At 41.7% G+C, this 23,317-nt stretch overlaps 1 protein-coding gene and 1 long non-coding RNA gene across 9 annotated transcripts in view; one reads left to right on the top strand and one right to left on the bottom strand.

The window, feature by feature from the left end:
* The window catches only part of SSBP2 (single stranded DNA binding protein 2), a 308,559-nt gene that overhangs the window by 283,173 nt on the left and 2,069 nt on the right, over window positions 1-23,317 (bottom strand). For 3 of the 7 annotated variants that reach the window (XM_077866290.1, XM_077866314.1, XM_077866322.1), the window contains exon 1: window positions 6,909-7,066. The exons of 2 other annotated variants lie outside the window; for them this stretch is intronic. In XM_077866290.1, the coding sequence (XP_077722416.1) occupies window positions 6,909-6,970 (62 nt within the window). In that variant the 5' untranslated portion in view covers window positions 6,971-7,066. Of the gene's footprint in view, window positions 1-6,908; window positions 7,067-23,317 lie in introns of those variants that run through there. 2 more of the 7 variants (XM_077866297.1, XM_077866351.1) reach the window with 2 other exon arrangements.
* Window positions 5,223-23,317, top strand: part of LOC144294610 (uncharacterized) — a 73,835-nt gene continuing 55,740 nt past the window's right edge. The window contains exons 1-2 of one of the 2 annotated variants that reach the window (XR_013361981.1): window positions 5,223-5,559; window positions 8,969-9,045. This is a non-coding gene — a long non-coding RNA (uncharacterized LOC144294610). The remainder of the gene's footprint in view (window positions 5,560-8,968; window positions 9,046-23,317) is intronic. The other variant, XR_013361971.1, reaches the window with a different exon arrangement.

Genomic DNA, 23,317 nt, shown 5'->3' with positions numbered 1-23,317 from the left:
GGAGGGAGAAGCAGGCTCCATGCTGGGAGCCAGGATCGCGCCCTAGGCCAAAGGCAGGCGCCAAACCGCTGAGCCACCCAGGGATCCCCGAATCATCAAAATTCTTAAAGTAAAATGTCAAGGTAGTTTCATCATTACTAAAAAGTGACAGCAACTTAAGTTACTCTTTTAAAAATGAACAAGAAGTGAGTATTAGTTCTTTCATTGCATTGAACTGTCCAGGTGCTTCTGAGTCCAAATACATTTTTAGTTCTGTCAATATTACAGTAACATTATTAGCTCCACTTTCCAAAAATCTTTCACTATTAACCTACTCTGACAAAAATTACCAGTTACCCATTATGACCAAACAAATTTATTTGGGCAGCCTGTAGGGCTATTAAAAGTCACCTGGAAAAACTCTGTTATTCCCTAGGTGGACCATTTTTCCACCTGTTTTTCAATGTCCTCACAGAGTGAATAAGTTATACAGTTTGGGGAAGAATAGTAGAACAGCCTCTACTATTTCTCTAATATTACTGAAAACAAGCAGGACATAAATTTTGGTGAACAGTTCTTTGGATCGTTTATGGTAGAATATATGGGGTTTTGGTATAATTGTTAAGTAACTTGCACAGTCCTAGTTATATTAAGCTATATACATACACTGATATGTAGATGTTAAATAGGCAAAATATATACAAAATCAGATAAGCAAAGTTTAAAATCTAAATATAAGTACTTATTTTTTATTCCAAACTCTCTTCAGATATTAACAAATACATCTTATTCTATTGCTCCAATGTTATTTTAAGACCTTCCCTAGGGAAACAATACGTTGTTAATAAGATTAATATTTTAGCACATTTACAGAGGCTCACATATTACATACAAACCAACAATATGTCTCCGGTATGCAAACGTTTCATGTCATTCCCATACCAATGCCAAAGCAAATGTACACACAATAGAGAATATATCTACATACTCCAAAATAAAATGTAATTATCTTCAACACGTATTTTTAAGTTATGCAGTCCAAGAAGTATTATCATGTCTTCTAAGTCCAGTGCATTAATTCTCAATCCTATACCCCAACATTAATGTAACAGCTGTAATCTCTCTAGAAGAAGATTCTAAATTCAAAATTATTTTTTCCCAAATTTTACTTTTAACTGTTAGGTTGAAATGTTAATAAACTGCAACCTGGGTATTTCAACCCCTGCCCACAGTGTACGTTTTAATTTTAAAATAATTCTATTGGGACACCTGGGTGGTTCAGTGGTCGATGTCTCCCTTCAGGTCAGGGCATGATCCTGGAGTCCTGGGATCGAGTCCTGCATGGGGCTCCCTACTCAGTGGGGTGCCTGCTTCTCCCTCTGCCTATGTCTCTGCCTCTCTCTCTGTATCTCTCATGAATAAATAAATAAAATCTTAAAAAATAATAATAATTCTATTTTCTAGTAATAACTGAAAATGTGACATACATTTGGTCCTCTACTACAGAGAGACTAAAATCTAATGATATTTTTTTTTTCTAATGACATTTTCATCCTGATTTGGTTTTATGTAGCAAACTACCTCTAAAGCCTGGAAATAAACCTTTCCTTTTTTCTTTCACAGCACTGAAAAAATACATTACAGTATTAATACCATTTCTAAGAGCTAAAAATAAATCACTGGTTAAACAACACTAAAATTTTACTCTCAATATCTTACATATTTTTTTCTCTAGACTTGTTCCTTCAAAAAAGTTGGATTTTAGATTCTTCTACAATAATGGAAAAGAGACAAATCAATAGAAAAACTCTCATAGCTAAGATGACATTTTAGATACATGTTATTTCGTATTTTGAAGGAAACATCCTGGGGATAGGGAAGGGTAGAGTCAATTTAATACAGAAAATTTCATTCCCAAAAAAGCACTCCTTCACTAGTTTTAGAAATCTTGATTTAACGGTTAACTGCCCAATCAATCAAGTTTCTTTTTTCTTTTTAAAAGATTTTATTTATTTATTCATGAGAGACACAGAGAGAGAGGCAGAGACATAAGCAGAGGGAGAAGCAGGCACCCCATGGGGAGCACGATGAAGGACTGGATCCCAATCCCCAGACTCTGGATCATGACCTGAGCCAAAGGCAGACTCTCAACCAGAGCCACCCAGGCGTCCCCCAATCAATCAAGTTTCTAAAGAGATTTGCATTACTTAATTTGTCTTAACTTTACTTCCTTCACAAAGGAAGGAAGAAAAAAATTTTATAATTTCTTTAGGTGAGTGACAATAATAAAAACAGGGAATAAGGTGATGCTGGCAGATACCAATCCCTACAATCGCTCTATTATATGGAGTAGTATTTAAATGTTCATTAGACTTACCCATTTAAAAATGAGCATATGGCATCTGTTTCTTGGGATACTCAAGTAAAAGATTCATAACTGAAAAACCAAAGTTACTTTTCAGAGCCCCAGGTAAGATGCATACTTTGATTTCTCGAGTTTCTCACAAGTTTACTTAATATGATGTCACTGTTTGGTATGTGTATCTTATGTCTAACTTTGCTTTATAGAAGATTCCTATTTCTGTGCTATTACATAATTTTAAAAGATGCCGTTAGTTTAATACGAGCAGTATCACCACTCATCTATTTACAGGTGCCGGTTATTCTTTCTGTGGCAATGTGGGACACTGAATGGATTAAACTCAAGCAACGTTTCATACAGTAATCGTTCACAGCTACAATGTCTAATTTCAAAACTTAAGTGGTCAAACAAAATTCCAGAAGAAAAAATCTGAAGAAACAAGCATTCTTCATTATTTTAGGCTTCTAACTTTCACTCCTAACAGGTCCACGCATTGCCCACACCACACACAGATCTGCAATCTGTCAAACTGAAAGGTGTAAGCATCAAGGTGCACCACGAGTTGAGAATTCCTATGTGATCAAATCTTTAAAGTCTGTTATATCTGATTATGTAATACTGCTCCCTAAACCTGTAGCATCCTACCCTAGATCAGGAAAGCAACCTGGTATACTGAAAAAATATATCTTTCAGCTTTAACTACAAGTTCTAAAGGTAGAGAAGTCATTTTTGGAAATCTAGCTAGCAAGGTGTCCCTGGGTAAGTTACTTAATTAGTCTGAGTTTTAGTTTTCTTATTTCTTTAATGGAGGAAAAAATTACTATGTTGCAGAATTATTGGGAGAATTATAGAAAATATACATAAAATGCTGAACACAGCAACTGACATATAGAATGAGAAACAAATAATATTTGTTGCCATTGGCTGTTTTTGAAATACAACTAAGCTAGATAATGTGGGACTCAAACGTCCAAAGTCCCACAGAGATTTTGGGGGAAAAAAAATTTTGGAGATTTGGGGGGAAAAAAAATCCACACTGAAAAGAAATTCCTTTGAGTCTAACATCTTCATTTATTTATTTGGTGCTTTCAATATTTGAAGGCATTATCCTTAATGTCAGGGACACTTAAGAGAGGAAATGAAAAGTATCATCCCTTGCCCTCAAAAAACTTACATTTTAGAGGAAGCTAGACATTAAACAAGCAATTACATAGTTACTTAATTATAATTGTGATCAGTGTTACAAAGAAAACCCGCTAAAGGGGGGAAATGACCTAACAGAATCAGAATTTAAATTTCTATGTAAACATCCCACCTCCCACCGAGGGGTTTCAATCACTCCTTCTATAATTAAAACTAATCTAACTCTTTGTAGAGACTTGATTCCTCTGGTCTTTAACACAACAAAACAGGGGTGCCCGGGTGGCTCAGTCAGTTAAGTGTTCAACTCTTCATTTCAGCTCAGGTCGTGATCTCAGGGTCATCAGACGGAGCCCAAGCATTGGGCTCTGGGCTGGGCGTGAAGCCTGTTTAAGATTGTCTTTCCCCCCTCTCCCTCTGCCCGTCCTCCCCACCCCTCTCTCTTAAAAAGAAAAAAAAAATTAAAACAACAAAATAAGCAATTAACCTTTGGCCGTTTTTATATTCAGAACTGTGTATTGAAACTATAGCTACTGGATAAAACCTACAAATTAATTTCAAGTATTCTTCACAGTAAATTCTTAGTGAAACACAAAGCAGAAACATAATAACATAGGTAAGCACTTGTCAGCTCTCAGCCATGAACTCATTAGAAAACACATTTCCTGATAGATTATAAACCAGTATTTTCATACGCATGCCATTATTCATAACTCAATTTTTTCAGAATGTTTTTATTAAAATAAAATATTTACATCTTTAATACTGAAAAACAAGTTATTTCTGTGATTTTTAAGATCAGAAAAATTCTAACCTTCTTACTAAAGGAGAATTCTTTGCTCAAGTACCTTTTAAAATGTGCCACCTTAAATTTTCTTCTTCTTTTTTTAAAATCTGGTAACATCTACTTTAAAGATAACTTCAAAATTCCTATCTTCGGAAGTCAGCACACTGTTGTAGAATAGTGCCATTAAAGTCCCAAGTGAACAATAAAGGAGAACACTGAGTGATCAGATCAACTCTCCCATCAAAATGAAACTAAGTTTATTCTATAAAATGGAATCTACCTCAGTGTTTGTCTTAGATTCAAACAACATTCACTCAGAAACTGATGTAACAACAATTAACCCAGAACGACTGTCAATTCCCCAAAAGTGGCCTCTTCATCTATATTTAGTTCATAAGGCAAACTAGTCCAGGATTCCCGCTGCCAATTATAATGAATGGAAGAAATATATTTAAATCAAATAGCACCATCTAGCAGAACCCTCACCACTTTGCTTTCAAGAGGAGATATCACTTGGTGTTCGGTTTGGTAGACTGGACAGCATAAGTGGCAGTTATTTGTTTTCAGGACAGGATCACAGAATTAGGCTAGAAAGGACCACAGACCCAACACATTCTCATCACATTATCATCTTCATTATCATAAAAAAAAAAAAAAAAAAACACTTTTTTTTCCTTACAAAGTTACCAGGATACAGACTAGATCCAACCATTCCTGGGAGTGTAACCAAAATCCAAACAAAATTACTCTGATTCTCGAATTGCAGCAACCGCCTCCAAATGCCTGAATACATTTCAATCCCTTCACTCTTAGCGATAGGAAATCCCAATACTCTGTAATCATTAAAACATCTTGTTTTTCATCTTATCAGGTGGGTTATGCAGCCAAATGATTAATGCACATAAACTGAGCTGTTATTTCAAAACTTCAGTTCTAGTAACTGCTATTTCTTCATCAGGCTGTCTTGCTTGTCTTTTGTATATTTCACAGCCCATCAACTAGTTCCTAAGCGTAGCTCCTCGGAAAATACCTCTGGAAAAAACCAAACCAAACCAAACTAGCATCTCTCCGTTACATTTTTTTGTTTGTTTGTTTGTTTTGCTACAGCAAGGCCTGCCACCCCTAAATCTTATGGGAATTGTGTGTTGCTGCCAACACGAAGATTAGGAAATGTTCCCATCCCTAGGGCACAAGAAACTTTTCAGACGACTACCAAGTGCCTAGAAGCAGGAGGGAAACGCGCCTGTCGGAGTGTGAGGTTTTTATTTACGCAGCTATTTCCAAGCGCAAGGTAAGCAAAGTAGCTCCCGAGAGATGCTCTCACTTTCCCGCAGCGCGAACCCCTCGCGGAGGCGGGGCGGGGCGCGGGCGCCGGGCCTCAGCCTCGGGCGGGGGCGGGGGCGAGGGCGAGGGCGAGGGCTAGGGCGGGGACGGGGGCGGCGGGAACCCCGACCCGCGGCGCGCAGAGCCGGGCTCTTCCTCGGGGGGCACCGCCGCGGTTCGCTCTCGTTTTTAGTAACAACCCAATCCCCGTTACAAGTACGTGAGCACAGCAGCAAGCGGCCGCGCTTCGCAGCGCGCCGCGACCGCGGCAGCATCCCGGCCGGGAGGGCTCCGTCCCCGCCCGCCTCCCGGGGCCCCAGCCGAGCCCACACCTGTGTCTGCCCCCCGCCCCCGGCGCCCCCCCCCCGCGGCCCCGGCCAGCCCTGCCCCCGCCCGCCGCCGCAGCGCCCGGACCCCCACGCCGCCGCCCCGCGGGGGCCCCCCGCCGTCCCCGCGGCCCCCGGCGTCTGCGAGGCACCAAGTCTCCAAAAAAAGTTCTCGGGCCGCGGCGGAGAGTGGGGCGTGCCGGCCGGGGGCAGGAGCTGCGGCCCGCCCCGGCGCCTCCCGCCTCCCGCCGCCCGCCCGCACGCTCGGCCTCCCCGGGAACCCGACCCGTCCCGGGCCCCCAAACTTCAGCGGCGCCGCCGGCGCCCACCAGCCCGCCCCGCGGGGCACCGGGCACCGCGGCCGCCCGCAGCCCCTCCGCGCGCCGACAGCCCGACGCCCGCACGCGCGTCTCCGCGCCCCGCGGGGCCCCGCTCGGCCGCTCCGCGCCCCGCTTCCGCCCGCCGCGCGCCCGGCACCGCCGCCCTCGCCTCGCCTCGCCTCGCCTCGCCTCGCCCGCGATCCCGACCGCGAAGCCCGGCGCCGCGCCGCTCCCGCCGCTCCCGCCGCGCCCGCCCTCCGGACGCCCCCGCCCCCGCCGCGAGCCCCGCTCCGCGCAGCTGCGCCCTCCCGCCCTCCCCGCCGCCCTGGGCAGCGCGCCGGGTCCCCGCAGCCCCGGACCCCGGCTCTAAAGTTACTTTGCGCGGAGGCGAGCCCGCGGGTTATCCCCCCGTCACCCAAACAAGTTTCCCTCCGCCGCAGCAGCGCCGCCCCCGCCCGCCCGCCCGCAGCCCCCCGCGGGCACCTCCCGGGAGGCAGCCGCTCCCCGCCCCGCGCGCCCCCAGCCTCGCGCACCCCTCCCCCTGCCGGCGCACCCCCGGCTCTCCCCGGGCCGAGAGCGTCTGGGTCTGCGTGTCTCCGAGAGTGTGCGAGTGCGTGCGTGTGTGTGCGCGCGTGTGCGGGCGGAGGTGGGTGAGAAGCGGAGACACTTACTTCTCCCGGGCCTGGCTGTCGGACGGGACGGCGCTGCTGTTACTCTTGCCTTTGCCGTACATGCTTGTGCCGAGAGCAGCTCCCACTGTCACGCACCTGTCAACCCATCACAGCCTCCCCGGGAACAGCCCCGTCCCCATGGCGACCCACGCAGCCACCCCCACCATTGGCCGCCCCACGCCGGAGCTCCGCCCCCTTCGCCCGGGCAACGCGCGAGACTGACAGCCCTCCCCTCCCTCCGGCCCGCCGGGCGCGCGGCGGCGGCTCCAGCCTGAGCGGCAGGCTCCTCCCTCCCTCCCTCCCGGGCGCCCTCCCTCCTTCCCGCTCCCTTCTCCTCCCTCCTCCCGCTCCCTTTCCCCCCTCCCCCTCCGAACCCCGGCGCAAGGGGGGAATTAGAAACTGCTCTAGAAGGATTTTAAACAACTGGCTGTTCCCTCCGCCGCCGCGCCTCCCCCCGCGCCGCCCGCGCTCGGCTCCTCACTGGAGAGAAGGCGCCGGGAGGAGGGGAAAGTGCGGCCTGGAGTCGCCGGGAGGAGCCGGCGGAGCTGGAGCCGCGGCGGCCCCAGACTTCGGGGCGCCCGGCGGCTGGGCGGGCAGACCTGCGGCCCCAGCCTTCGGGGGAGCCCCCGCCCGCCCCCGGCCCCGCGCCCCTGCTGCCTGCGACCCGCGCCCCTACCCTGGGGTGACCTCTGCCGCCCGCAGCCCTGCTCCCTGGGGTGTCGCCCCCCCCCCGCCCCCGCCCTGCTCCCAGGGGCCCGGCTGGCGAGGGACGGTCGCGCGGGTCCCTCGACCTCGTGCGGGAGCCTCCGGGGCGCCTCGCCTTTCCTCCCGGGGAGGGCCTGGGCCCCGGCGCCGCGGGGGTGGCGTCGCCTCGCCCCGGGGGCCGCGCCCTGCCTCCCCGGGGAACACCCGGCCTCGGGCCTGCCTCGCCTCCCCCGGGGTGCGCCTCCTCCCCGGACGGCGGGCCCCGCAGCCCCGACCCCCGGCGCCCGCGCAGCAGCTCCCCGGCCGGGCCGGGCCGGGCCGGGCGCCGCAGGACGGGGCTCCAGGCATCCCCACCTGCTCTGCTTTTCCAGCCTTGCTCGGGCGATGCCCACTTTTGCCAACCTTCGAAGTAGAAAGGGCCACTAAAGGCCTTTAAAGACACCCCTGCCCTCGTCCATCGGAGTAGGCCCCAGCCCTCCTCCAAGGTGGGCAAAGTTGTGCCACAGCAGACAGGCTTGCCTAGGAATATTTCAGGATCAAAGCCCCTAATCCCATTTCAATAGATGTGCAGAAAGTTTTCGAGAGACACAATCTGGCTCCCGATAGAACTCCATCCTTTATCTTGTGGAGATCCTTGGATGCAAAATCAGACAGAGTGCAAATGGGGTTAGAAAGAAGACATGGGCATCAAATAGGGAATGACAGAGGAAGAGGGGTTGCAGGTGGGGGTCAGACTGAGGAGACATCAGGAACAGATGAATAGACATGGAACGGCTATGGGAGGGAGGGAAAACAGGATGTAGATTGGGAGAGCTACCTTTCTATTTCTCACATAGAGGTTTACGCTTTTAGTAGTAGCACCCTAAAAATGCACATGGAGCTATAGGGATAAATGGAATGGAAAGAAATGGGTTTATATGGCCAGCCACAGCAAATGACAGGAATGAAACAACAACAGAAGGTTAAGGAAGGGCAGTTAGTAAGAAAGAGACTGAGAAAAGGGGTTGGTAACCAAACATAAATCAAAACCTGGGGGAAAATGAAAAAGGGACTGCTATTCTAGTGTTAGAGAATTTTTTTAGTTGGAAAAAGTAAAAAGATAGGAAAGAATAAAAGATGTAAGATTAAATGAAGAAAACAATATGATAGCAAAAGAAGATGGCAAAAACAATAGAGGACTGACATTATGGTAGAAAGACTCAAGCAAAATAAAAGTGTCCTTATTAAAAGGACAAAAATCCATCCCATGGAAGTGAGGATGAAGAAAATGAAAAAAAAAAAAATCACATAGGCTTAAGCTGATTAGTTTCCATGAGAAGTCATTTGTCATTTCTATTTCAAAATCCCTCTTTCAGTTTACAGTGAACCACAGTGATTTGGTGGTGGAGACATGGCATTCATGGACTCAGAAAGAAGTAGTGATGCTGAGTGAGTAAGTCTTTTGATGAACTTCTGCTCAAAATGTTCAGATAGGGATAAGGCTACCACTGTTTATAGACTCTACCTTCAGAGTTACCATATGTCATTTGTTGTTCAGTTATCAATCTCCATTGGCTTTAACCCAGAAAATTATCAGCATCTCAAGGATCATGACCCATAGAATACTCCCTAAAAGTGACGCTTACAGAATGTTGTCAAGGACAGAGCTATGGCAGCTGCTAATCCATGCTCCTGCCCACACTTGGACTAAGGTAAGTTTTCCATTAAAGGCCAAGAGTAGGCTTTGTACTGTTATCTAAATAACAAATTAGTTCTCATCCTTGCACTGGTATTGAGGTTCTCTATTGTTCTTAGTCATGGCACATTAGAATTACCCTAGAAGGATTTATTTTTAGTTGGCTTTTGTTTAAAATACAAGATCTGGGACCCCCCACCCCAAACCAACTCACTAAGAAATTTTGTGGATGGACCCAGGCATCTGTTATTTTTTGTAAGCTCCAGGCGATTCTTTTGTGTAACTAGGGCTGCTTAACTCTGCTCTTCAGTATCTACTTATAGACAGACAATGGGCACCATCAGATCTCAGAACAAGATTCTTAGGTTGTGGTTTACATAGCAGATGACCCTCCCCATGTAAGGCATTAAGGCATCTTTACAGTGGACTTTACTTTCTATCCAGTGAGCCAATAAATTTGTTAATAGGATGAAAAAGTACGACCACATGTGTTCTTATAGTACAGGACCACAAGTAGCTATGGTTTAATGTACTGTTTCCTAAGGAGAAAGGAAAACAAAGAGAAAACGAGAGAGGCTATTTCCTGTCTACTGCTGCAATTTATTCATTTGATTAGTTTTTACTCAGATTTATTACATGGAAGAGTCCTTTGAGTAATGGCATATTTTCTGGTATTTAAAAAATAAATAATAGATCTGCCCAGTAGGGTATGGAATTCAGAACAATTTGGTCTTAGTGTCTAGAAAGAATAAAATGCTGAAAGATCTTAGTTCTGAACTTGCCAAGTTAATGTCACTTAACTTCACAAGACTGTTATTATCCAACAAATATACCAAGTGAAAACATGACTATTCTATACATGGTAACCTTAAAGCTTCAGTGGTAGTCAAATCAATTATCACTAAAACATCTCAGCAGCTATCTGAACCATCTCTGTTTTATTTTCCTCCTAATGTTTACACATGTAAGTAAAATGCTTCTTTGCCCTTGTTCAAATTATTTTGAGTACAAAGAGTGTTCTTTGCATCAGCAACTGTATCTCATGGGGCCAATATTGTAATTAATGAGATTTGAAACACATATTCACAGCCAAATTTGAGATCCCAGATACAGAATTGAAGATCCATTGTTTTGTTTGTTTTCATTTTTTAAGAAAGGGGAAGATAGGAGATTTAAATCTTCTTGTAAAGAACCATAATATATTTTTTAGAAGTTACAGTTTTGTTTTTTAACCTCACACATAAGGCTGATTAATTTTGGGGGGCTGGATTTAGGGTAGGGGAATACTGGCTAGCTGAGCCACCAAAATGAAACATTTGCATTTGAGGTTGATTTTTTCTTTTTACCTTATTCATTCAGATACAGAACACCACAGTTAATCATTAGGTCTTTCTTCTCCTACCCTTGTTTTGTTTGTGTACATATGTACAATCTTCTCTTTTTGGAACCTGCATCTTATTCTTAGAAGAAGTCTTTATCAATTTAAAACAGGCAGTGTGTTATACCACCCTGCTAAAGCTCTAGATTGACTATACATTTCTTTGGTCTTAATTTTTTCTGTAAAACGTTAAGTTTAATAACGTCCTTATTCTTATAGTGCATGGAACTTCAGAGAAGATTTTCCTTTGCTATATAGAACAAAGAAACTACCTCTTTATGTGTAAATGGAAACTAATGATGATTTAATTATTTGCATCACATAGAATACTTAGCATGTTAACGTTAAAAAGAAAAATGTTTAGGGGCACCTAGCTGGCTCAGTCAGTAGAGCATGAGACTCTCGATCCCCAGGTTGTGAGTTCTAGCCCCACATTGGGTGTAGAGATTCTTTGAAAATAAAATCTTTAAAAAGAGAGAGAGAGAGAGAGAGAGAGAGAGAGAGAAAACATTTAAAGTAGAAAATATTTATTTAGAAAAATTAAAATAAACTATTTAAACATTAAAATTCATAAAAGTAATTTTTTTGTTTTGGGGTAATTTTTCCAAATGACAAAATTTTTCTATTACTTGTTTGTTTCATAAACTAATTAGTTTATAAAAAAAATGTTACATTCATACCACTTTTCATTTCAAATCATTTAACAGATACCCATTTATTAATACTTAATATATCCCTATTAATTGGATTTTCCTAACCAGCTTTTTAAATTGGGTAAACTGAGTCATAGAATGATTTATTAGCATGATTTGATCCATAAAGAAAACAGAAATAGTTCCAGGATGAGAACTCTGTGTTCCTGGCTGACAGTCCTGTTCTCAGACCACGAAGCCGCACCTCTTTCTCTCAAAAGTGACTATTCCACAGAGGAATGTGAGCAAGCTCTGAGATGTTTGTCACTCAAACTACCATATGAAACTTCACTCCCAGGCAGAAGAGACTAGCATGCTTAGGTTCACAAACTGCTTACATGCCATGTACCAAAATAATTCAATGAACAGAGTCATTACAACAGTAACACTATGCGATGTGGTCTCTTATACCAGAATAATAAATGAAATGGGGCCTCAAATTAACAGTATTTGACACTGTTATTGGTTTAACATCAGTTAGTCTGAAGCAATGACTGTTTTCTTAACCTATTGCCCTAGATTTTTAAAATCCTAACTTAGCTATTCATAAACATTTACCAATGGGTTAGGAGAGACAGTGTACAGAACTACTGGTTCTAAACAGTTCCATCTCTCTAGAGTGCCTAGTCTTTTTTAGCACCATCAAGATTTGAAATTCAGTAACTTGGAAAAAATAGAATAATCCTGTTACAAAAAATTGTACATAAGCTGAAGATGATGAAAAGTGAAAAAAGTAGGGCTACCATGTATTGCAATTTCACACACTTTAGCACATTTTGCAAAACAAATTCCAAGTGTTGCAGTATTCACTGGCTGGATTTTTGTCATTAAATGTTGAAAGTTATGTAATAGGAAGTGTGCCAAAGAGTGTTCTTCATTCAAAAGTATTACTATATTTTTTTAGTGCATTCCTAAATCTTCACAATGGTTTTTCACCTACTAAGGTTATGCCAATATGATGTCTTTGCACTCTTGGATTTGACAAAAGACTCAGTCTCAAGAAAGAGGCTTGCAACATTCATGCAGTGTCATTTCCTTCTGTTGAAAATAGAAACATGGGGGTGGGGGGGGACTACTACATTTGTTTTTCATAATTTTCCAAAATAATTGGGTCCTCTCAATGAAGTATGGCAAAAAAAAAGGAAGGTGACAAATTATTGCCACTATTACATTTTGTTTATCTTGAAATAGTTTTGAGTAATAAGGAGTTAGGATACATTTTTAACTTCTTTAGCTGTTTTAAAAACATAATTTAAGACAAGTGCTGACTATGGCCTTTGCCAGTATTAAGGTATATGGTAGATATAGTCTTAACTAAGGTCATGTATACTTGCCAAAGATATAGAACATACTTCAAATATTTTATTTGGGAATACCCAAAAAGTCTTTGAAACCAATGGCTCCATCCTATATATTGCAATACCTAAAGGTTTATAAGTATTCTGTGTGGTAGTTGCTACCTGCTAGCAGTATTGTCATTAGGTTATACATGTTCAGGGACACCTGGGTGGCTCAGTAATTGAACGTCTGCCTTTGGCTCCAGTCATGATTCCTGGGGTCTCAGGATCGAGTCCCACACGGGGCTCTCTGTGGCGAGCCTGCTTCTCCCTCTGCCTGTGTCTCTGCCTATCTCTCTGTGTCTCTCATGAATAAAAAAAATATTTTTTTAAAAAAGATGATATATGTACAAACCAGATTCCTTGTCAGACAAATAATTTTATAGTCTCGTTATCATCAGCTTTCCAAACTTCTCAGGTCTTTTTCCTTGAACCTAAATTCTTGAGGCAGAGGATAGAAGGATTCCCTTCCCCATGTTGCTGAGCTATTGACTACTACATGGCAGATCTCCGTTAGCGTCACCCAGCTTCTAAGACCCAAGTTGTCTATGGTACTGGGGACCAATGTTAAGAAAGTTAAGAAAGGGGATACCTGGGTGGCTCAGCGGTTAAGCGTCTGCGTTTAGCTCAGGGTGTGATCCTAGGGTCCTGGGATCAAGTTCTGAGATGTAGTCCTACATCGGGCTCCCTGCATGGAGCCTGCTTCTCCCTCTGCCTCTGTCTCTGCCTCTCTCTCTGTGTCTCTCATGAATAAATAAAATCTTTAAAAAAAAAAAAAAGGAAAGAAAATTAAGAATACATTTTTGTGTTGTGGTCTGCTACTACCACTCTATGCTTACCTTCTACTCTACCTCCCTCTAAAACTCATGAGATTTTTAGTTCTTTGACGAAAACCTTAACCACTGTCTGTAGTCCTGTGGACACTACTTAGGGCTAAAGTTATTGTTCTGGGTTGAGGGGAGTTTTGGCCAAGGATACTGACCCATGGAATAATGTTCTTTGGTGCAGTATTTGAGGCTGAGGTGCCCAGAAATTTTAGAGGCTTCATCAATACTATATCCATTTACTTTGGCTCTTCTGTCTGGTTCATGTTCTAGGAGGGAGGTAGAAAAAGAGCTCACTCTGGTAATGAAAGTAAGTAGTCTGCAGAGAAGGATGGTCAAGGAAGAATCCATTTCTGGGCACTTTCTCTTAGGCCTCTGGAACAGTTAACCCTATACCCCAACTTTCCTGCACTGCTTCCTTTGTTCTTGCCCTTGACTTGTCTGTCCTTCTAGGAGGTACCAGCTCTGTTCTATAGTCTGGTTGTTTTCTTTGTTTTAAAGGAGCATTTGTCATTTGACACAAGGAGACATATGTCACATCCATGTCTCAGGAACTTCCTAAAGACCTAGAGAGCTCACTAAAGGGCTGTGGTAGGAGGTGAAGGAGCAGGGGAAGCGAAGGGCGACAGGACTATACCTCCTCAGCTTCTACCCCATTCCGGGTGCTCCATAGGGCTTTACTACATAAACTCCCACTGTTCCATTCCTTCTTTTAAGGTGTTCTTCCTCTCTCTTCCTTCTTCCCATTCTTTTCCCCTAACCAACCCCTAACAAAAGACAAAAGTGAGAGAAATAGGGAAGTTTTATGGAAACATATTAGATTGAAATATATGAAACTACTATGTTTGTAAGTCAAAAATGTTTGTTCAGCAATGTTACATGGTTCACTTACGTAACATTTCAGTTCTTGCAAACCACACCACAGAATTCTTAGGTATTAACAACACTAATATTTATCAAGCCTTACAATGCGGTAGGCACTATGTAAAGTGTTTTACATAGAGTACCTCACTCAGCAATCTTTATAATCCTTTTTGGTGGGTATCATTATTCACAAATTTTGCTGGTTCACACAACTAGTGAATGAGGGGACTGTAATTCACACTCATGTAGCTTATCTCTTCAGTCCCTCTCCAAATCCCTTACAGAGATCCTTCCAACTACTCTTGCCCCATAATATTTGCTCTTTCATGTAGTATGATTCTAAATGTACACACTTTGTGAATTCAGGTTAGATTAAATACAGGCAAGATCACTCAAGCAGGGTTTAAGGGATCTTGCTTCAGCATGGTAAGCAGCAGTGAATTCTGTTCTTATACCTAAACCTCCTGATTAGGCAATATCAGAAACACCAAGTCACACCCTGTTTTATTTCAGACTTTGGCTTTATCAAATACATCATTTCCTCCCATTTTGGCTATTATTAAGTGAATACCTTGGCTCACTATAGGATATTAAAAGAAGTGATTTGGTATGAGTCTGTTTCTCTTGTTATTTAAGATACATGTTCTCCATATTCCTACTTAATTGTTCAGTTCATGTCATCTTTCCAAACTTCACCTTGTTCATTATTTCCCAGATCTATGTGGCTTTGAGATCTGTGATAGATAAAACCTGAAAACCAAGATACTGTTTTAATTTACGTTCTGCTTGGGAAAAGGAAGACTTGGATCACTGGATCACTATAAATATGGCCCATACCTCTAGAAATGGTAAAAAACAAAACAAAACAAAACTGGTCTAAATAAGCCGATTGCAAAATTCCTTTAGGCGTTGCTTTTTGTTGTTGTTTTGGGTTTTGTTTTTTAGGGGTTTTTTTCTATGTGGTTTTCCTTTCCTGGTGGATTATTGTAGTTCACTGTTACCTTTCCTTCTTCTCTTGTTTTTTGGCTTCACTTCCTCCTTCTATTGTTGTAGCTGTCTTTTTCCTCTCATCACTTTTCCTGTTGCCTTTCCAATTGGGTGGGGCCCCATCCAATTCACTCAGTTGTCTGGCTCTAGAGTATCTTTAATCTCAGGGGAAAATAATCTTGTGCCGAATAATTAGGATCCCTGGGGCTTCAGAAGAAATCCCAGAGACTAAATATCCCTAAAATTTTCCTTTATTGATTTTATGTTAGAATGAAATCCAAGGATGCTTAATTGGAGGAAGAAAAAAAATCATCCTTTTGGCCTCCTAATCCCAGACCATTTTGAACTCTGACAGCACCAACATCCATCAAATCAAACAATGAAATCAACTTTGGTTACTTAGCATAATAGAAATAAACTTGTAATATTCTATTAGTGAAGGATCAATGTCTCCTGTCTTGAAAATAAACATCAGAGCTTGGCCTCAACATTTATGTAGCAGCAGGAGACCATTATTTTGTGGCAACATTCGATTACATTGACATCAAGACAGATTTATTAAATTAATAAATAGTACATGATTTTCAGCCTTTCATTTCCAACCATCACCACCACCCACTCTGCAAGGTGATCATCTAAAACCCTTCATCCATATTTTTGACTCCTTATTATCTATGACCTTTTATTTCTTTTTTGTTGTCATTTTATACTCAAATTAAGTTTTTTAGTATCCATTTTTAGATGGAGATTTTTAATTGGTTATTAAGAGGAAAGTTGATAATGAGGATAATCACATTGTTAATTGTTAAAAACATTTTAATGATGTAATATTGGAAAAGGAAGTATTTCAGATATTCTTTTTGGAGTTCTGAATGTGACTAATGGCAAAAACCTACCATTCCTGCTTTGTCTTCCTCTAACTCAACCTCAGGGCCTTTGCCCTGGCTGTTTCCTCTGTCTGGAATGTTCATCCTTCTCTTTGCATGGCTGTTGTTTTTTTTTTTTTTTTTTTCTCATACCGAAGTCTGCTGGAATGTCATTTCCACAGAAAGGTTCTCTCTAAGGGTCCTTTCTAAGTGTTTGCTCCCCCATCCTTAATCACTCTCCATCCTATTGTTCTGTCTTATTTTCTTTGCCATCACATGTCACTATCTGAAAATATTTATGATTTGAATTACTCTGTTGGCTTGGATAGTCCTGGGGCTAGTGGTCTTGTACTACTTTTCATACAAGATCTCTATGTCCTCAGACCTAGAGCACTACCAGATCCCAATGGCACTCAGTAAATAGATATTCGTTGACTAACTAGATGGATGAATGAATGAATGGATAATTCTTTTTTTTTTTTTTAAGATTTTACTTATTTATTCATGAGGGACAGAGAGAAAGAGAGGCAGAGCAAGAAGCAGGCTCCCCACAAGGAGTCTGATGTGGGACTCCATCCTGGACCCCGGGATCACGCCCTGAGCAGAAGGCAGACGCTCAACTGCTGAGCCACCCAGGCGTCCCAAATGAATGGATAATTCTAATAAAACAGGCATATGTGAGTGACCTCAGGTCTTACCTCTTTTAAATATTTGCAACATACAATCTGTCTAGCTCTCTACCCTTCCCTTACCCTACCCCTTATATTCTTAGAAACAATAGTGATTGGACAAAGCATCAGCACACCTTCAGATTTTAGGCTTCTGCTCTTACTCCAGTTTATTGTTCCAGCATCTAAACCAATTTAGCAGAATTTTGGTGAGCAGGACATGAGAAAGAGAAGTATTTTCTCCTTTTGTATCACCACTTACTTACTTGGGAGTTCCAAGTGGCTTAGTGTTGCTGACAATAAGGAAACAAGTAGCACCCAGTCAGCAGATTAGTTTTCAGTAATAAGCTTTCATTATGTCACTCTCCTACTCTAAAACCTCAATGCCTCCTCACTGCTTATAGGATAACTTTCTCTCCCCTCAGTTTTTTATGCAATCTAATCCATTAGTACCTACATGTTGTAGTCATTTATGCATGTCTGTTTTTCCTACCACAGTATATACTCCTTGAAAATAGCCTTTTCATTCACGGATGCTTGCAAAATACCTACAGGTTTCAGCCTTATATGAATGTATTGCTGAAGAAGACATTTCTCTGCTTTCAAGCCTTACAATTCCTACCTCAGTTTGTACCTTGCCTTTGGGAAGTGATTACTAATGTTTCTGGAATTAAATTTTAGTTCCAATAGCTGAAGTCTGACAACCTAGATTCCCTGCTCCATCATTAGCTGTGATCTTAGCTGAGTCACTTACCTTCTTTGTGCCTTAGTTTTATCAACTGTACACTGAGATGTTACTAGTATATATATGTTAGAGTTATTATGAGAATTGAATGAGAAAATGCATGTACTGGGTCTAGCAAAGAGCTTGGCATTATCATAAGTGCCTAGTGAATGTTTATAAATGTTTTCTTCCTCGGAGCTGGTATATACCCTATGTGGTCTGTTACCTCTCAAATATACCTGGCACATATGTCAACACCATATGACTTTATACATGCAGTTCCCCTTGCCTGCATGACTTTCCATACTCCTCTCCAACTCCTGACTCCTTTGAATTCTCTCCTCTGTTAATTTATATCACTCTGCCTTTTACTAGAACTTAACTTTTTCTGGGTCTGTCTTCCCAGTGAGATATAACTGCAAGGAAAATACTGTGATTCTTTAGCAGAGCCCAAGATGGTCCTATATTAATAGAATGTATCTGCTGTTTGTTATCTGAATTTAGTAACTAGGGAATGTAATGCCAAATTCAACAGCCTCTGTTTTGGTGGCAGTTGGTCACTGTGATGACATCTTTTTGAATTTCATGGACTTGAAGGTGAAAACAAGAGTTTTGATGTCATTTAGTCACATCTGCAAAACGGGAGTTTCCACAATGTTCCTTAATTCCAGCAAAGAAATTCTTATCTTCCACTGTTAATACAATATTAAGTACTTTTCCTCATTGAACCAGCAGTGCAATGGAGAAAAAAAATTAAGTCATCCTCCTCCTCATAACAAGCCTGCATATACTTCAAGACAGTCATCAAGTAATCCTCTTCTCCCAAATGAACAATCAAAATATTTATTTGCATAGCTAATATCACAGACAGTCTAGGCAAATAGACAAAGTCTCTCTCCTGTGAATACTATTAGCTTATAGTTCATGGTTTAGGCAACTGCTCTAGAGTGAAATAAACTCTTCAGAGACTTCTACTGGTCAATCAACACTTAAAATGTTTTTCTAAGCTACTCCTGGTAATTGGAATCTTTTAAGCATTTTTTGAAAGTAGAATGGTAATACTTACAACAGCAACAATATAGTTATCCACTCAACAGACATTCATTGAGCACCCACAGTATGTAGTATTAAGCAACACAATATTTTGCTAAGGAATGGAGAGGATGCAAAAATCCATTAGAAGCAATAGCTACCACAAAAGAAAGGTACAAAACTTTTCTAAGGACTTATCATGAGCTGGGCACTGTGCTAAGTGCTGAGGATTTACAGATAAAGTTTCTTTCTCTGAGGAGCTCATAATCTAAAGAGGAGTATAACAGTCTTATATTTCATTATGGTATTGTAAGTGATATGAAAGATGTTAGTGGCAATGGTACTCTGGAGATATGGAGGACTGCTTCTCCCTAGAGCTTGCTTGACATTTGCATGGAGTCTGGACTATAGAATAAAGTTTAGCTTGAGGCACCTGGGTGGCTCAGTTGATTGAGTGCCAGACTCTTGATTTCAGCTCAGGTTGTGATCACAGGGTTGTGAGACTGAGCCCTGTGTGGGGCTCCATGCTCAGGATGGAATCGCTGGTCTCTCCCCCTCTGCCCCTCCCCTTTGTGCGCCTGTGGATGGTCTCTCAAATAAATAAAAATCTTAAGAAAAAAAAAAAGAATAAAGCTTAGCTAAGTTTTTAAAAGCTAATTTTTAAAAAAAGTGAGGAAGGGCATTTCGCCAAAGGGAGCTGCAGGTGCAAAGGCAGAGAGGGAAGAGCATGCACATTTCAGAGGCTACAAGGAACTTGGCTGAAGTAGAAAGATTGGAGATAGTTGTGGAGACAAAGCTGGAGAGTAAGCAAAGATTGATTCACGAGGAGTTTTGTATGAGTACTATGAAAAGACTGGGTTTTAAATCCTTGAGTAGCCTTGGGAAGCCACTGGAGAATTTTAAGCAGAGGAATTACCTGATCAGATTTGCAATCTAGAAAAATCACTCTGACAGTTTTGTGAAGGAGAGATGAAAGAATAGATGGAGGCAGAGAGGTGGAGGGGTTAGGATGAAGTGGGAATTCGATGAAGGACCGATGCAGGCTGGATGCAGTAAGGGATGGAGAAGAGAGAATCATATACGATCTGGAGATGGAGAAAAATAAAAATGGATGAGGTGTCCATCTCTAAGATTGGGCAAAGATGATCTATTTGACCAACTTCTTAGAAAATTTAAATATCCATAGATTTCACTCAGAAAGAGTTTACTCCTTATTTTTTTGCATGTACAAGTCCTTGAACTATAAATTACTTAATAAGGTAGAACCAATTTTATTTTTCAGTGGGAATACATCTTTTCTATAATAATGGAAGTCGTTGGGGAAATCAGCTTCAGGTTTTTGGTTTTTACTCTTTTCAGGGTTTTTTGTTTTTTAGCTCTTATTTTTTTTTAAAGATTTTATTTATTTATTTGACAGAGAAAGAGAGCACAAGCAGGCAGAGCAGCAGGCAGAGGGAGAGGAAGAAGCAGACTCCCTGCTAAGCAGAGAGCCCTATGCAGGGCTCAATTCCAGAATGCTAGGATCATGACCCCAGCCAAAGGCAGACACCTAACCAACTGAGCTACCCAGGTGCCCCTTGCTTCAGGTTTTTCATAAAAACCTTCCTAGAATTCTTCCCAATAAGCAACAAACAAAATTTGCCAAACAAGAATAAAACAAAAATTAAAACCACAACCAAACAAAAGAAAAATTATTTTTAAAAAAGATACATAGATAGATTCAGGATAAGGAAGGTTTCAAAATTCTGCCTTAGATCATTTAGACCTTGACTAGAAAAGCCCCCAGATCCTATAGAACTTACCTGCTGTTGAAGACCAGTTCTCTGAAAGGAGAGTCTGAGATGAGTGTGAAATATAATATTTACTAGGCATCAACTCTGTGAAAGGAAAGGGGAAGTAGTAGGATTGTACAAAGAAGGGAGCCAGCCCTAATGCAGGCATGACAAAGCCTCAGTCAATCTAGTGGAGGTCTCTAGAGCAAATATTATCCATCAGGGTGTCCTGTGTCCTACCAAATGGCCTGGCTTTTATACCCCAGTCTCACTCATCTCGGAGCTGCCTCAGGGAGGACATGATCTCTGGAGAGGTGGCTCTTAGCAGCTGAAGCATTCCTGAAGATGCTGACATATTCCATGTCTGGGTAGCTTGTCCTTTGAAAGGAGAGCTCTGTGCATCCCACACCTGCACATCAGCGTTTGAATGGAGCTCAAAGACAGACCAGGCCATCTTCCTGGCCTTGGCAGAACTAAATCTACGTCACTCTAGCCACATCTTTTATGTCTCCTACCCTTAGAAGTGCTATTTTCAGAACTGTAGAAATTCTGAAATGGTGTTGAGGAAAGAATTGAAAACTGAGTTTAAAATTATTTACCAATAATAAAATATCAGTGGGAACTAAAAGGAAAAAAACAGAAAAAAATAATATTGATGGGAGGATCTTGTTCTCCAACCTTTCTTCATACATAGTGGAAATCATAGAATTAATAAAATGTATGAAGCAATTACATAGCTTCCTGGAATCTAGAACATTAGTAACTGACATAGAGTGCTCCTGCACTATGAAAGTCAACTGTGGTTTCCTTTCTCCATCCAGCCAGTTACAGCTTTACCTGAGGGACCTTTTATAAAATATTTAAATTCTCTTTGCTTGAGTCACTGATAATTGAACAGTGCTTGTAACAGGAATACTATCATGTAGAAATTATAGCACAAGGTACAAGATGGAAGAGATAATTTTTAAAACCAACAGAATGAGTACAGAACAAAATGGCCCAAACAAAAAGATTTTGGGACTTCAGTCTTTTTCTTTTTTTAAAAAAAATATTTTAATTATTTATTTGAGAGAGAGAGAAAGAACACGAGCAGACGTGAGGTGCAGAAGGAACGGTCAAGCAGAGAGGGAGAGGGACAGGCCAATTCCCTGCTAGATGTGGAGCCCTCACACAGGGTTCAACCCAGGGCTCATTCCCAGAACCCTGAGATTGTGACCTGAGCTGCAGTCAGATGCTTGACTGACTGAGCCACCCAGGCACCTGTAGAATATCAGTCTTTTTCAACATTATGGCAGAGTGAGGGGCAGAAAATAGTGAAGATCTTTCATTGTGATTCCTGTAACTTAGTACTGTGTACTGAGTTCACAAATTCCTCATCCCTCAGAATTTATCTCTATTGTTAAAACTTACTGATTTAGATTCCATAAATTTGTCATGCTGCAGTTATACAGTTGTAGTGTGTCATTCTGGCTGAGAAAATATTTATTTTATAATGATTTTTTTTCCCTGAAAAAAGGAGCCTATTAATATTCTCCAAACATAACTTCAAAATTTGGGTCCACCTATTATTTACAGAATGTCAACTGTGGTTATTAGCCAATTACAATGGACAAATAATGACTTATATTTTTTAAACAACATTCTTAACACATTCTTAACAAATATCTTTTTTCTTATATTATGCAGATCATTTAGAAAATAAATAAGAAATAGCCTTTACTTCAAAAAATATATTTTTCACTGATTTGGATGGGTTTTTCTGCTCTTCTTTCACACTAGGAGCTTTACTGTAGTCCCATTGTAACTCTTCTATCCACCCCAACTAATGGGGTTCTACATTCTTCTCTAGATGCCATACTGTATACCAGAGAGTCTCTGTCCTCCTAACCCTAAGTAAAACCACATTAGTACAATAATATAAAGATGTGAGAAAAAAGCAGAGAGAGAGAGGGAGAAGGAAGCTCTGAAATGGGTAAATGATAATATCCAAATCAAATTTAAACCTGAATGTGCCCCCCAAAACATGTAGAGAGTAACTATGCCTCACTAGTTTCCCACAAACACCTTGGTCTTTGAGTTTATTTCTCACTACTTGCCTATGGAAGATAATGCACTTAAAATTTGTCATTCCTAAAAGTTGTCATAACTTTTTTTAAAAATCCAACAAATGAAGTTAAATATTTTGATTTTCAAAATGTGTATGTCTAATTAACAGTTGTGTTAGATGCCTTTCAATTATTTTCTTTTAATTTATTGCAAAGAAGATCTTCGTCTTAGGCACTGCATCCATCCCAATTGCCATGTAAGACCTCATCATCTCAGTGTTCACTGTTCATACGGGACACTGGATGCCAGAACTTCATTCACTGTCCTCCCTCCAAAGCCAGAAGCCTCCACTGCCACTTTTGCCAGAAGATGTATTCTTGTTAAGGCACCTCCTTCCTCTCATTGTTCTCTTTCAAAACTACTTCTCTTACAAGCAAGGTGAATTGCCTGTGCCTAGGTCACAGTTGTGCGTCCCTGCTATAAAAGAAGCTGGGGAAATGCACTAGGGGTTTATATGATGGGGAGGCAGGACTCATTCTATGGGGAATTCCTCAAACATAGAAAAAAATTTTCAAAAGGTGATAAGCAGCCACAAAAGCCAGAGCATGGAAGGCAACCAAACGTAGAACTCAAAATTTGTGCACCAAATTACTGGTAGTGACCGTTAAATTTCCCCAATCATGGAACTGGGGGAAATACTGCTCTTCCCCGGGGAACTGGAGAGGAGTCATTTGAGTACTTCTTGCTGACATCTTTCATTGTGCTCCAGACTGTTCCAGATGGCAGGAAGTCCCTGCTCAGGCCTCTGGCTGGGACTTTCTCCAAGAGCTGACCCTCAA

This window comes from Canis aureus, chromosome 2 (genome assembly GCF_053574225.1).
Source record: "Canis aureus isolate CA01 chromosome 2, VMU_Caureus_v.1.0, whole genome shotgun sequence".
Classification (NCBI taxonomy): domain Eukaryota; kingdom Metazoa; phylum Chordata; class Mammalia; order Carnivora; family Canidae; genus Canis; species Canis aureus.
This window is presented reverse-complemented; position numbering and strand designations above follow the sequence as displayed.